Genomic DNA, 14,973 nt, shown 5'->3' on the forward strand with positions numbered 1-14,973 from the left:
CTCGAGCCCCACAAGTGTCTCACCGGACAGATGAGGCCTGAACAGTTGTCAACCCCAGCTGTGTCCGAGGGGATTGTGTTTCCACTCCTGGCCTGCTGGTGGCAGCAGTGCGCCACTACAGTCAGTGAGCAGTGACGTCATTCGTGACACAGTCCTCCACAGTAAACACAGATGGCCCCCACACAGACGACAAACTAGCGAACGCGTACCTGAGCTGGAAGGTAAGAAAATTGTAGGTAATTTTTGGAAGAATTTGAAGTTTTTTACCTCAGCTGTCTGTTCGTGGACGTGTGCGGGTTGTTTGTACCGTTATTAGCCGGCTTCTCGGGTAAAATCTCTGCGAGGCTTTGTGCCTTGTCACCCGGTGAGGCTGAGATGTTCAGCGGTGTAGACGTGGAAAATGCTTCAAGGGGGGAGAGGGAAAATGATGTTAACAATGAATTCCTTTCGACTTTATATTTGGATGTGCCACGAAAAGAAAGAAGGGGACTTTTTCATTCTGCGAGCAAACAAAATTATACATTCAAACACATTAAATATTAAAAATGGAGCTCGTCGGATCCGGTGGCGTGTAATGACGTGTTGCGTTCAGGTACACTTACCACACCTGTCATGTAATTACCCCGTGATAACCCTGTTACACTAAATAGATATGTATACCTAGAGTGAGCCCAACTAGAATATTACTTAGCATGTTTCCGTGGTTACAAGAGTCATGTGAAATGAGATCAGCCGATTATCACATTTCTTGGAAAGGAAATGGAAGCGTCAGGACTGTTCCTCATAGTGTTGGCTTCTCCTTGAGACCCGCCACAAATGGTTTTCTACAGTTAATGTTTGCGCTTCCTAAGACTAAACAATACAAATCAACTGGGTGAGTCTCAAGATGCCCTGTCCCAGAGGAGTCAAGTGGACCTTGCAGCAGATCAGTTTACAGAGGGGAAATGCTGTTGAGGTGCCGTCCATACTGTGGAGCCGCTGGGCCTGCAGGCGTGTGAACCAGTTTGAGCGAAACTGCTCATTATTTTATTGTTCCTCAAATGCTGTGACTGACCTGATACACACAGTCAGACACCCGGCTCGCCCAGCAGATTGGGTGTTGGCGGTGATTTGCATCCTAAGTTCTGCTGAGCAGGGCAGTGGGAGAGCTTACAGAGGTGGTCTGCTGACTGGTCCCATTGATACCTGCTGGAACAGGTTAGTCTATTCATAGTCTTTTTACCCTCAAGAAGATGGAGGCTTTTAACAAGGTGCTGCCTGTGAGGCAGGCAGGAGGTAGAAGGATCAGCTTGAGTGGCTGATCTCCACCACCACGTCTGTGAAAAGGAATCTCCTCCCTTAGACATTTGATTTTGCTTGAAACACGATTATTTCTGGGTTGTGTGTAAGTAGGTCTATCATGGGGTTGGATTTGTAGTCGCTGCGTGTTGCACTTCATTGTCTTGGTTGAAATCAAATTTATTGTGAGTCGTTTTTGTAGTTTTACAGACTCCTACATTCACTGGAGTGCTGCAGCGATGATGTAACGTAGTGGGCCAGCCCAGGAGTGAGCGTCGCCGTGCGTTTCATCAGCAAAAAGCTCGTTGGCAAACAAATATTTGTGATGCTGAAACGTTTTGTTCAGAGAGGTCATCTTAATGAACTCCACTCTCATGATTTTTGAAGCGTAAATGTAATTGCTAAGAGCTAACGCTAGGCTATAAATAAACTACGCCTTGGATGCATAACTTCATCATTCCCATGACATTTGATGTCCTCTGTAACTTTTGCAGTCTCCTTCAGCCTCGTGTGAGCAACCGCCTGTCCCCTTGCGCAGAGGTGCTTCGGATTTATGAAGTTATCTTTGAGCTTCTCTTAACTGCAGACATTTTACCAGCCCAAAAAAAGGAAAGAGTGAACTTGTCATTTTAACATTTGCAGAAATAGAAAGATGGGTGCTCAAGATTTGTCAGCAGGCTAATTTACATTTTGTAGTCCTCGTACCGTAAAACAGAAAAGACAAATGACACATGACACCATGTCAGATGTGGCATCTGACAGACGGGGACAGGTGGTTCAACAATGCTAACTTACTTCCTTCGCCATCCTCTACTAAGTTTCTAACATCGGCTTCTTTCTTTTCAGGTAGGACTGTTGTTGCTCTAGATTGTCCCATCTGGCATAGCAGGAGTCTTTAGTTGGCCCCCCCTCCCTATCCCGTTCCCCCGACGACCTCCACCAGCGCCGCCACCACCTTCCTGGTCCTCCACCTCCTCTCCCTCCCTCCGGTCGCCCCTGTGATGCCTCCCTTATGCTGTGGCTACCTGTCACAGTACACCCATCATCATCTGGTTGTATTCCTCCTCACCTTCTTTAGGTATTAAGAACCTTCCCCTCCACCTGCGGGGGTTTTCCTCAAACCTGTTGGAGCTGTTCCGCATTTAAAATCACACCACATTGTACCAGGAACCTGAAACCCAACAAAGGGTCGGCTCGCTTTTACTGCACATCGGCTTGAAAGAGTCACAGGACGGATGGGAACATGTATTAATTTACAGCCGTTTGAGCTGCAGGAACGAACCACAAGTTGCATAAGAAGAACACTGAGTGGATGTGGGGTGTTCATTGAGGTCAAAGGTCAATGGGGCAAGGTTAACCCGTGCCAGACGTTGTCAAGATAGCCGGGTTGATTTCCAATAGACGGCGTTGCTGCAAGAACCCGTCTTTAAAAGTGGAGACGAGTCGGTGTCAAAAAGACATCACTTCCACTTCTACAATGGGAAGAGCGTTTTCTTGTGGCAAACTTGCAGTCTCCTCAGAGTTTAACTGAATCAAGAAACACTTGTAAATTCAATTCTCCACTCAGTCAGTGTGGTTAATCTTTAATTACAGCAGTTGCAGCCGTGTCACCGCACTCCTATCAGGAGCAAAACGTGCCAACTGTAGCAGTTAGAGGGACACAGTGAAAGCTGCAACTCAGCAGAAAAGTTTGATTTGACTTTTGGTTCCCGTCTCTTAGATAAAAACGGTGCATTCCAGTGCTTCCTGTTTGGTTCAGCTTAACTGAGCTGCGAATACTGTAACATGTAAAAAAACAACCAAGCTGAACTTTGGTTCTTTCGTCTGTAACGAAGTCTGATTGGTGTTGCTTTGACCTGCTGACCAAAGCTCTCGGTGTCCCCCAGCTATGTGTTACTGCACGCCTCCAGGAAGACCTTCAGCAATGTGAAAGTCAGCATCTCAGCCCAGTGGACGCCGTCCGCCCAGAATGCCAGCGCGCCCGCCTTCTCCCCTGGCGAGGTCCTGAAAACAGACCAGATCATTAAAAGCTTTGAGTACAAACCAAGTCTATGACACTAAAGCTCTTCTCTGGATAAACAGCATATTGACTTTGTGTTCTGACTGTCCCAGACGTGGGAGGACAATCGGCTGTTTGAAGATGAGAAGGAGGCCACTCTCTTCCTGGGAGCACTGGACTCCATCTTCCTTTTCTCATACGCTGTTGTGAGTAGGAAACCCAACTCATCCAGTTTACTGAGGATCAGCTTCTTGTTGCTATCGTTCATTCAGGAGTGCCGCCTGAGATTCTCCTGCTGCCGGAGAACATCTGAGGGTGTAAAAGTCTCTGCTCTCATCCGTGCAGGGGTTGTACCTCAGTGGCGTGATTGGAGACAGAGTCAACCTGCGCTACGTGCTCTGCTTCGGCCTGTGTGGCTCCGCTGCCGTGGTGAGTGCACGCGCACACTTGGCACACTCACTCACACACACACCCTTGTGGTCACACCATTGTTGGTCTCCATGGTGTCATATTACGCTGACCTGACTTCACCTTCTTTGGTTGTGTTTGTATTTATCTTTCAAGAGGCTCCTGCTTGTATGGACAAAACGTGATCTTCTATTATGGCTTTTGAGTTGGTCAGATTTGAAAATTATATACTGAGGGAAAACTTATCACTTATGTATATATTCACACACACACACACACTCACACAAAGTATATGTATTAAACCTGAAGGGCAGAAACCCCCTCCCCTTCTTCCAATTAGAATGATTAACAATCTTGTACATCTTCTTCTTATTATCTTACAACTTGTTCATCACATCTGAGGGGCACCACATGATTGTGACCCTTCCTACCAGTGCTTTCTGCCTTCCTTTTCCTCCTAACACATGCTCTGCCTTTGCATGGACTGTCTGTCTTCAGTCCAGTTGAAATAATTCTGGTTAAAGATTCCATCTGAGCTCTTAAAATGCCCCATAAAGTCAGAACGCAACTCTTTTAACGTCCACGGCGTTTCTGCCTGCTGGAGCCACGGTGACATGTGCTCTTAATAAAGCAGCAGTCTCACTAGGACACACTTCTCTTGCAATATTTACGTGTGAGGAGAGCCAAGCCGAGAGTGCTGGGAGGGGGCTGTTCTCATGGAGGTTACAGAAGCTGGACGAAGCAGCTTGGTTTGGGTCCCACCACGTCCAAGAGGGACCGACACGAAAGACGTGTTGATCCCACCCACAGAGAATCATCAGGGTTTCGCTAACAAATAGGTTAGCAGAGGTTTCCTCCAGCCTGCTCAACCTGATCTGGTCAGTCTCTGCCAACATTGGTATTCCATCGTTGGATCATCAATGTAGGTTCTGTTGAATGGTAACAAACACATCGTTACTGGGGGAGGAATTCTGACAGATTTCCTTGGGTTTAGCATAAACTTTGTCAACATTCATTCGCATGTGAAAGTCCGTCATTCCTGCTTTGATGTCAAACTGATTTGTGAGTAACACCACTTGAACGGACTGAATCCTCGGTGTGTGTTTCATCCATGAACCAAGGTCTCTTTTTGTATGTGTGTGTGTGTGTGTGTGTGTTTTCAGGAGTTTGTGTTTGGGACTCTGACTGAGTGGCTCCACATCTACAACATCTATCTGTACTGCAGCCTATGGGTGCTGAACGGCCTGCTGCAGTCGGCCGTCTGGCCCTGCGTGGTGGCCGTGATGGGCAACTGGTTCGACAAGACAGGGTGTGTGTGACTGCACTTTGTATAGAAAAACCCTGCAAATATCAAACAGTCTGTCTGGGCCAGCTTGTTGGAATTTTATGTCACACACTCTCTCTCACACACACACACACACACACACAATGACCTCCATTCACCGGTGCTGCTGCCGCCAGAACACAGACGCCATTGAGACCGTTTTCTTCAGCCGCAGGCCTTAATAACAGCAGGGAGTCAGTGACCTGGCTGTGAAGTTAATTATAGCAGTTTGGGTTTTACCTACAAGTGTTTGACTTAAGCTGATGTTAAAAAAGGACAGAAACTTTTCCCTTCATGTTGTCGTTTTCCAGGTCCGGCTTCATCTTTGGCCTGTGGAGCGCGTGCGCCTCGGTCGGCAATATTCTGGGAGCCTTCTTGGCGTCCAGCGTGCTCAAGTACGGATACGAGGTGAAGCGTGCGCCGATTTCTGCACCTTGACTTGCACCCAGCAGCTGCACGCTAACCGTGTTAATCTCTGTGCACAGTACGCCTTCCTGGTGACCTCAGTGGTGCAGTTTGCTGGTGGGGTGGTGGTGTTCTTCGGCCTGCTCACCTCCCCTAAAGAAGTCGGTAAGAACGTGTGTACTGTGTCACACATGAGCTGCCTGGAACTGAAACAGTTGAGAGTTGCCGAACCTCCCGATTCAGTCCCCACAGATTCAATGTTTACATGTTTCAGGTCTGAGTTTGGTGTCTGAGACTGGACTCAGCACGGTTGAGGCGGAAACAGACAGCCAAAGACCTCTGATAAGCAATGAGGATGAGGAGGTGGACGGTGGCCCCTACCGGGCCGGCCAGCAGGCTGACGAAGCTTTGGCAGAGTCGCCACAAGCCATTGGCTTCTTGCAGGCGTTCTGTCTGCCTGGAGTCCTGCCGGTGAGTCTGCAGCTCCAACTGTGTCTTCGTTTTGTGTTGTGGAGAAACCTTTCACACCACGTGTACTCTGGGTGTGTGCGTGTGTGTACGTACTGCAGTATTCCCTGGCATATGCGTGTCTGAAGCTGGTCAACTACTCCTTCTTCTTCTGGCTTCCGTTCTACCTGAGCAACAACTACGGCTGGAAGGAAGCCGAAGCCGACCGCCTGTCTGTGTGGTACGACGTCGGAGGAATCATCGGTGAGTGCGGAATTTCTCCTAATATCAAAGATCGATTATGTATCAGTGTTGTCATTCAAGCCAGCAAGGTAACATACTTGAGCTTGTAGTCATAGAAGTGACGACAAAAATAACCAACACGAGAGAACGATTGCAGGTTGAGCTTTCTTCTGTTCATGTACTTAAGGCTGGAAAAGGTCACTGAAATTCGAGAAAGATTCCTGCACATGAATGTGTCTTTTTGTGTTCACCATTTTTTCTTCAACTCGGTGTCAGGGGGGACGCTTCAGGGTCTCATCTCTGACTTCATGAGAAAGAGAGCACCTGTGTTGGCTCTTAGTCTGCTGCTGGCAATGGGGGCTCTGGTGGGATACAGCCGTGAGTACACACACTCCTGATGTGTCGTGTGAAGTCACACACTCCAGTAACAGTACGTTAGTCTTTGGACTCATTCAAGTCTCCCCCTCTGTCCCTCTCAGACTCGCCCAGTGACCAGGTGATTAACGCTGCTCTGTTGGCGACCACCGGCTTCTTCATCGGCGGCCCCTCCAACATGATCAGCTCGGCCATATCTGCTGACCTGGGCCGACAGGAGGCACTCAGGGGCAGTAGGGAGGCTCTGGCTACTGTCACTGGCATAGTGGACGGGACTGGTAGTATAGGAGCCGCGGGGGGACAGGTACGGGACAGCTATGAGAGGAAAGGAGTCCATGTTCCCAACACTGGTCATGTATAAAATATAAAAGCAACAAGGCGAAAACAAGTACAACAAACTGAACATTTTGGAAAAGGAGGAGAAAGAAGTGCAAATGTATTAAATCCTACCTCTTCTCCACGTAGTATATACACATATATATAAAACATATACACATACACATTTTTATGTACGATTGTGATTGTGATTCTTTTCCACTGTTATAAATATACATTACTCTTTGTAGAAAAATAACCCCCCATTTACCTCTACAGTTCTTGATTTAAAAAAAAAAAATACATGGTACATTTAAATATGTGCACCCAAATACTCCCACCTGTCTACATAAGTGCCTGCTATTTACAGGAAGAAAATGAATGAATAAATAGTAACGTGAAAAGTGGTGTCATTAATGTGAGCCAGCACACTCAACACCTCTGCCTTCTTCTTCTAGTACCTGGTGTCGCTACTCGAGAGCAGGCTGGGCTGGATGTGTGTCTTCTACTTCTTCGTGGTCATGGTACGATTCTTCGTCTTTGGGCGTCTTTGTGTGGTGGACTCACACACACATACACACACAGAGGAATATGATTCCGCTTACTCAGATGACAGCAAATGAGCAAGCCTGTCTTTATTTCACAGACAGGGGGCAGCATTGTCTTCATCAGCCCCTTGATCTTCAAGGAGGTGAGCGCCATGTGGAGGGACAGGCGAGCACTGCTCCACCAGCTGTGAAACGCCAACACCGCGCCGGCCGCCGCACCTCCTCTCCTTTCAGCGACGAGACAGCAGCTCAGAAACTTGGGTGAGTTCCTCCTTGGGGAGCTGGCAGTGTGCATCCCACCCCACCCCACCCCCCCTCCCCACAGAGCACAACGGCGACGCCTTCTCAAAAACAGCGTGCCCCTCCTGTGGTGGGACTGTGAGGATGGAGAGCTGAAGTGCCTGGTAGATGGAAGCTGTGAAAGAGACTCAGCTAACAGTCAGAATGTACTTGTGTATATATTTTAAAGTTGTAAATACTTTTTAATGCACTGTCTGTATGAATGACCTTCAGAATCAGTTCTTGACTTGAAGAAGAGAGTTGCCTAACTAATGTGATTAATTCTACTCAGCATCTGTAGATATGTATATTGAGAAGAAATGATGTACATTGCACTCAGTTTTGTTCCAGTTTTTGATTTTAGTTAACTTGGTGTCTTCTCTTGACATTTGAGTGTATCAGGGCTACAAACTGCAACTGTTGTTGGAGGCAGGGTCCTCCCGTCATTCCAGTATCACTTCTTCTTCGCTGGAACGTTTACGTCTCCAGGTTTTATTGTCTTAAATCACACGTGACCCCTGACAGAGACGCTCACATCTCTCACGTGGTTACACAATTTCAAGGGAATACTGACAGCGTTGGTCTGTCTGAAGGTAGCACATTTGTTTGATCAACTTGTTTGAACTGTTGGTTGTATTTTGTACTGTTATTCTACGGGAACTTGCCAGTGAATGTTTGGACTCTGGTCCGTGTTTGCTGCTGCTTTCTAACATCTGCAAACAGTTACTCAGATGGAATCTTGTCGTCTGTAACTGAGGCAAAAATAACGGAATGTAAATGGAATGTGCATTTCTCTGTGGTGTATTTAAAATTTTTTATTTTTTTATATGTACTGCAAATTGGAATAAAAATCAAACGGTGTTTCAAATAAATGCAACTGAAATTTTACTAATTCAACGTATTGTGCAAATAACTCGTCAATATGCTGGTTCAGTTTGTGCAATGTCACATTAGAACCACCAGGTGGTGCTTTTACAACGGGAAAAGAAGCTCGACAGCAGTTTAGTGTTCTGTATAAATCGTGACCGTTTTATTAGTCTGAGCACACCATTATGAAGTCAGGTGAACGTTAACAGTGCACCAACAGCCCAGCAATGAATCTCTTAACAGTTCCTATACAAATATTGCTATCAAAAGAATATGTCTCTGTTCGCATACACTTGTTGCAAGGATACATAAACCAATTTGTATTAAATTACAAAGAATTATTACACACGGTATACAAAGATTATTATACAATCATGCATATACAGAGTAAAAAAACACTGCTATACCGGCAACAGGTGAATTAGAAGGCAAAGGTTGCTGGAGAACAGACTCGTCTTGTTTCCTTTCCGTTTGTATTTACTCCCGTTTGACTTTACAAAGACAAAGAACTCAAAGCAGAACAAGTGAGGAAGTGTTTGGTCCGACAGTGGGACACAAGTCTGATGGGAGAAGAAGACATTTAACAGTCAAAAAGTTACCGATCTGAACTTCAGTGAGGATTCCTATGTGTTTCTTTACTTAAAAAAAAAAAGTTCTGTCAACAAAGTTTGAAGTAGTGCAAAGATATAGCTTCAGATATAGTTAGTCATAGAAAAAAGGGACTTATAATCACTCCCCTATGAGATAAAAACTCACAATAAGTTAATATAGAACTTTTTTTTGTCTTAAACTGAAAAATCAGTATACACACACACACAGATAAGTGACAAAAATAATGTCCATGTTTGCTCTTTTTCAAACTGAGATACCCGAACCCTCACATGAAAACAGTGAGTTAACATGATTATCAACAACTGCTGTCATGCCAGGTTTGCAGAGACTGAGGCGGTTGGATCATGAAAGAGAGACTGGGAGACTTAAAAGGGGGACGGACAAAAGCCTGTTTGAATCACAGGCCACTTATCCGTCCTGAGGACTCCTGTGAACCAGAAGGGGGGTGTTTCCTCATGAAGGTTCTCTATTAAAATAAAGTCTCTTTAACTAGTTAGAGGACAGCCATCAAAGCAAAGTGAGGCGGTGAGAGAGACGGAGACAACAAAAGCTGTCTGGCTCCCCCAGGAGAGCGGCGTTTCCTCTGCGTAGAGGCGGGGCTCGCTCTAACACACTGACTCTTTTACCTGATGTGAAACTGAACACGCAGCGCTCGACCTCAACGGTTTTTACCAAAACAACCCCCCCCCCTCCCCTTCAGTCTCACAGTCGCTCTTTATTTCTTTATTGCCTTTAGATGCAAACAACCTGAGCTACATTGGTTTGTCTTTTTTTTTTTTTTTTGTCTTTTATATTTTAATTTGAATCATTTGATGAGGTAGTAGGAATGGATTCATCCAGGTAATGGCTTTTAATCCATATGCAAATTAGAAAGACTGTGGGGCTAATTAGGAATCAGGCACATCTAATTAGAGATTAATCAGTTATGGGTCACATAAACCTTGAGACCTCACCTTTAAAAACAGGTTGTTGGTATTTTTTTTTCCATTTTTAAAGCAGGTCCTGGACCCACAGCTGATCTCACCGCTGTCACTGATGTAGTTCTGATCACACAGTCCAGCAATTCCTCTTTAGTTCAACTGCCTCAGCTGCCACAACTTTTACAACTTGTGAAAACCTCAAAGCCAAACCCGACACAGTCGAACACGCACGGCGATAGAGAAGCGAGAGATGTGGAACCAGCCCAGCTCCTCTCAGAGCCGCCACACAGTGATGCAACGCTACATTCCCTTCATAAAGACAACAGGCACATTTCAAGCCTGAGAGCTGGAGGTCACATGAAGACAAAGAGAGGAAAAATGCTACATCAATAAAAGAATCTAGCTGGAAAAAAACAAGTAAGGTACGTTCTGGTCTGCTGCCAAATTGCAAGTCGATTTTCAAAACCCTATTATGCAAATAATACAAAGCGAGCGAAAAGACTTCCTTTGCTATGTTGAGGTGGATTACCATATATGGCAAATAATTCGACGTGGTTACAGTGGAGTGTTTATGAGCCATAATGACTGGTAGTCTGAAGCATAATTTGGGGACTAAAGCAAAGGCTTCCACACACACCTTATTTTACCTCGTTTGCTGATCTATTTTTTTTTTGTTTTTATCTTATTTTGACGATGATCTCGCATCGTGAACAATAAATAAATACTCACATATGAAAACATTATTATTACTCAGAATTGAAGTCACCGACACAGAGGCATTACCTCATTGCTCAACCTCCACCATTAACCTTTTAACCTGGAGATAATCACAAGCGCGCTGCCAAATTTGAACCCTGGGCGAGGTTTTGACCCCTGGCTCGGCTGGTGCTTTTAGAGACGTGGGGTGAGACGAAAGGCCAAGTGTGGTGCGAGGCCAGGAATAGAAACCCGTCTAATCAAAACCGCTTATGACTGTTAGCAGGAGGGAGAAAGGGCCGACGTCAGGACCTTGACAAATACTAACAAGGAGACGATTAACCTCTTCGAACAAGAGACTGTTTTCTGTTTTGTCCTGAAAGAGTGCATATAAAATGTTTTCACAGTCTAATCAAAAGCTGAGGAAAACAGTATATCGAAAATACATCGCATTTATAATTATCCACAAAAATAAAAACACGTTATTAGAGTCTGAGCTTGATTAACTAGGGAAACAGTAGCTTCCTTGTGCTGAAAAACCTACTGTTCATGGTGTCTGAGGAGTTTTGAACCCACACTGTCTGCTAGATGCTGCTACATATGTACACGAGATCTGCCACATATCTCTGAGGTGATGACTGGAGGGAGAGATTCTCCTCTGGGTCTCGCTGTGCTTGGTTTCTTACTGCCGAAACGACCCTTTGTGATGGAGGAGCTTCCTCTTCTTCACCTTGAAGAAATCTGAAAAGAGCAAGAAAACGGTTAAGTAACTCAAATCGGTCTAAGTCGTGTCATACAGCAGGATTTCCGGGGATTCACCTGTGATAGCAGACTGTCGGTGCTTCCCTGGCCGCTGGAGCCGGTAGCACCCCCTTGTGGTCACCTCCAGGTACTCATCCCCGGACCCAGACGAGCTGCTGGACACTGGGGAACCTTCGCCTGATGAGAACGATGTCCGCCTCATTCCCTTGAGCCGCTCCACTGGTCTCACCGTACAGCTGCGATAGAACATGGGCACATCCTGGTACCTGAGCTCTTCCCACTCGATATTTGGGCCCTGCTTCGGCACGTCGCTCTCAAAATCAAAGTTCCACCGCTTGTTTGCCACCTCCACACTCATACAGAGCAGCCGCTGGAAGTCCTGCTGAAGCTGCTGGTGGTCCACCGGCCCAAAAAGATTCCTCCGCACGGGCCCCACCTTCAGCTTCAGGGCCTCGATGCCGCCGAGGCACGTGAGCTCGGAGTCAGACAGTGTGGTGGTTACTGCTGTTGATGTTGATGGAGCATCCATCGCCATGTCCCTGTCAGAGAAGACACACATGTGGACACTCAGAGAGGGAAAGGAAGTGCAGGGGTCGGCTCTGTTAGACCCACAGAGTTCCAATGAGGTGTGATCTGGGTTTTTATTGGCCTGGATTACACACACACGCGCGCACACACACACACACACACCTCACACGAGTACCTGCCCTCTTTGTGTTTAATATAATCAACTACATGTGTGCCTTAACCTGCCGAGTAATTACTTCAACAGGTACGTGCAAGAACACCAAATAAATCCCTGACAACATTCACTAGCCCGCCATGTCAAAATGAACCTGATCCTCCACCTGCTCGGGTGCCTGGCAGCCAGAGGTCAACAGTAAAGGTCAGCTGAGAAACAGTGCATGTGGGCAACTGCTGAGGAATGTTTCCAGCACTCCCCCTGCTGCTATCTGACAAGGCTCATGAGAGCGGCGCTGTTGAATTTGGAGGAAGTTCTATTTTTACTCATTTCACTGAAGCGACGGATCGTATTTGGAACGGAGGTGGATTTAGAACCTCGTCCCTCCTAGGCTCTGCGTGACTCCACCAGCTGTGTGGAGGCGGCGCAACGACGCGAGGCCTGCTGGTACGCAGTTGGAGAAATGCTCTCAAGCAGGAACCTCTACCTACTATATATAATAGATAAGTGTTTATCTTCAGACTTGTGAATTACCACAACTATTACGATCTCCAAAATGGAAAAAAAAACAGACTGGGAGAAGAGAAAAGGCGGTTAACAGTCATTTAAGTAGTGAGCGCTAACTGACGCATCTTCTTAGACGTGTTTGTTTCATGTTCAATTGGGGATAGGAGATGATTGGTGTCTCCAAAATTCATGAAAGATTTGTGGAGGGGGTGAATCTACTTCTGGTGGCTGTGGAAGCCCATAGCCACCAGTTAAAAAAAACAGACTACTGGTTTTTTAACAATACTATTCAATTATTACATTACAGATAAAATGTCTTTTTAAAATATTTTTTAACTAATTTAGTTTTTTTTTTACACCCATACTTTTACTTGCCAAGCCATTGTCATAATTTTTATTTGTAATCTTTCTCATCTTTTTTTTTTTTACCTGGCATCAATGAGCTTCCGTATCGTTAGACCGAACTCGTCAAAATAAAACAATGGAATCACCGTCCAGAGTGTCAGAGCACCGACGTCGAGACTGAGTGAAGCTTAAGAAAAACAAAAATGCCGTCAAATCAGGAGCCTAAAAGCAGCCTGGAGACAGATTTAGAACGTGAAAACACCTCGGGGGGGGGGGGGCATTGCGCAACTGTTTGACACTTTTTGAATTAATAGTTACGCAACGACTTCAATTTCCCGCTCTTCCACACCACTTTATTTTCTGATTAAATTCACCGATAAAACGCACCTTCGGTGAAACCAAAGAAACCTGAGAGATACAGGAGCGTTTCTGGGGTTGAAGCGTCGAGATCTCAACCTGCACTTTTCCTTCTTCACACCCGTGACTACACGAGTACGCGCCGCTGTTCAGAGGCCGCGGAAATCAGACAGCGCTGCTCCGTGCGAGTGAAAGTTGTTTGCGTGGAAAGCGAAGTGGGCGCGGTGTGCAGATCAGGTTTCTGCTGAGGTTCAGCGGGAGGAAGGAAAAAAAAAAAAAACCTGCACATTAACCTCCGTCACCAAAACTTTCGAACAAACCTGTAACTTTCTTTTTTTTTTTTTTGCACATCTAATAAAATAATGGCGAATAAATGTGCACGAGGAGAAGAAGACGACGAAAAAAAAAAAAGAAAGAAAGGACGTTTCCAAAAACCGCTCGAGGAAACTTGAGTGACGCAGTTACATTGGCTGAGGATGTGGGTCAATGAGATGCGACACACAAACAACCCGCAACTCGTCGAGACGCAGTGAAAACACACGCAGAGGACATGACATGAGCTTCAACAACCCGAATGGGTAGATAACAATTAATTTGACTCTTAAAACCAGTTTTTTATCACTTAAAAAAAGGGGGGGGGTGCGTAAAAAACAGTTCGCAGAGTACAAACCAGCTCTTACCATTAGCGTCTATGTCAAGCAGGACTTTAGCGGTTGGCAGGAGTTTAGTTGGGGTCTCTGTCGGTGAGAGGAAGGTTCCTGACAACCTCGCACATATAAACACAGTCACGTTGAAGGTAGAAGTAGAGACGACCCACGGGGGGCTGGTTCTCGTCCCCTTATCTTGTTTGTTATGGACTCAGGAGGAGGAGTGGTGGTGGTGGTGGTGGTGGTGGTGTCATACTTAGAGAAGTCGGTCACATGGGTCCCACCAAAACAGTGAGGAGGTCAACGATACTAACGTAGAAATCTCTACGACCACCAAAGAAAACCAGCACACCGTGGACTTTTGCAACAACTACAAAAAAAAGTGCTAAAATTTGTTCACACACATCGCAGTCCGAGAAAAAAAACAACTATGCATGCGTGGGGGACTGTTTTGTTGAGTTAAAGTGTGACTAATCCCGAATATAAGGGTGTTCTTACCCCGTTATCATGATGCGAATCTCCTGCGGTTCTCTGCGTGCTGCTCTCCGGACCTGTTGCTCCCGCACTCTGCAGCGCCCCTGTGCCTCCCCTTCTCCTCCACAGCTACGAGAAGTAGGTCAAATATCTTGGCAGTGGCAGCCATTTCCCTTCCCTCTCAAAATGTGACACACATTCTCGTGTAGTGCTTGCATCACGTTTTCCCCTGGCAGCGCGCCCACATCCTCAAGTCACGTTGAGTTGCAACGTGACCCAGAGACGGGACCTAAACGTCCACTCTTGACTTCTCCGCTTGACGTCCTCACCTCTGAGGAAATGTGGAGCTGCAGAGAACTTTTCAACAAAACCCCAAACTTTTTTTTAAGTCGGTCTAAGTGCACCTGACCCATCTGCTTTGATGATCGCATCGTCTCAAGAGGATCATGGGTTGATGTTGTGCTGTTCTCCCAAGATCATTTG

The 14,973-nt window shown here is 46.1% G+C and overlaps 2 protein-coding genes across 4 annotated transcripts; one reads left to right on the plus strand and one right to left on the minus strand.

Moving 5' to 3' along the window:
- The first annotated feature begins 107 nt into the window (after positions 1-107).
- slc37a3 (solute carrier family 37 member 3) lies at positions 108-8,493 on the plus strand. 2 transcript variants are annotated; one of them, XM_086201121.1, is made up of 14 exons: positions 108-221; positions 2,125-2,356; positions 3,165-3,279; positions 3,391-3,483; positions 3,623-3,706; positions 4,849-4,994; positions 5,321-5,417; positions 5,495-5,579; positions 5,689-5,885; positions 5,984-6,125; positions 6,381-6,482; positions 6,584-6,783; positions 7,253-7,318; positions 7,441-8,493. In XM_086201121.1, exons 2-14 carry the CDS (start codon positions 2,280-2,282, stop codon positions 7,531-7,533), a joined length of 1,497 nt encoding a protein of 498 aa, XP_086057247.1. In that variant the 5' UTR covers positions 108-221; positions 2,125-2,279; the 3' UTR covers positions 7,534-8,493. The 2 variants fall into 2 exon arrangements, with proteins under 2 accessions (XP_086057247.1, XP_086057248.1); XM_086201122.1 differs by lacking the exon at positions 108-221 and adding an exon at positions 1,115-1,197.
- On the minus strand, positions 8,484-14,802 carry cdkn1d (cyclin-dependent kinase inhibitor 1D). Of its 2 annotated transcripts, none has more exons than XM_086201123.1 (3): positions 14,515-14,802; positions 11,536-12,017; positions 8,484-11,457 (listed from the first exon to the last, which is right to left on the minus strand). In XM_086201123.1, the coding sequence occupies exons 1-3, from the start codon at positions 14,523-14,525 to the stop codon at positions 11,399-11,401; spliced, it is 552 nt and encodes a 183-aa protein (XP_086057249.1). In that variant the 5' UTR covers positions 14,526-14,802; the 3' UTR covers positions 8,484-11,398. The 2 variants fall into 2 exon arrangements, with proteins under 2 accessions (XP_086057249.1, XP_086057250.1); XM_086201124.1 differs by lacking the exon at positions 14,515-14,802 and adding an exon at positions 14,050-14,458.
- Between the last annotated feature and the right edge of the window lie 171 nt (positions 14,803-14,973).

The sequence above is a fragment of the Aulostomus chinensis genome, chromosome 4 (assembly GCF_037954235.1).
Source record: "Aulostomus chinensis isolate RoL2024-O1b breed Wild chromosome 4, RoL_Achi_v1.0, whole genome shotgun sequence".
Taxonomy (NCBI): Eukaryota; Metazoa; Chordata; class Actinopteri; order Syngnathiformes; family Aulostomidae; genus Aulostomus; species Aulostomus chinensis.

What these genes read in the sequence shown, in the direction of transcription:
- slc37a3 (XM_086201121.1), top strand. Translation starts at nt 2,280, where the DNA reads ATGCCTCCCTTATGCTGTGGCTACCTGTCACAGTACACCCATCATCAT. An exon ending in GTCTGCCTGGAGTCCTGCCG is followed by an intron (nt 5,886 to 5,983) that starts GTGAGTCTGCAG and finishes TACGTACTGCAG; the next exon opens with TATTCCCTGGCATATGCGTG. An exon ending in GGCTCTGGTGGGATACAGCC is followed by an intron (nt 6,483 to 6,583) that starts GTGAGTACACAC and finishes TGTCCCTCTCAG; the next exon opens with ACTCGCCCAGTGACCAGGTG.
- cdkn1d (XM_086201123.1), bottom strand. An exon ending in CCGACAGTCTGCTATCACAG is followed by an intron (nt 11,458 to 11,535) that starts GTGAATCCCCGG and finishes TGCTCTTTTCAG; the next exon opens with ATTTCTTCAAGGTGAAGAAG.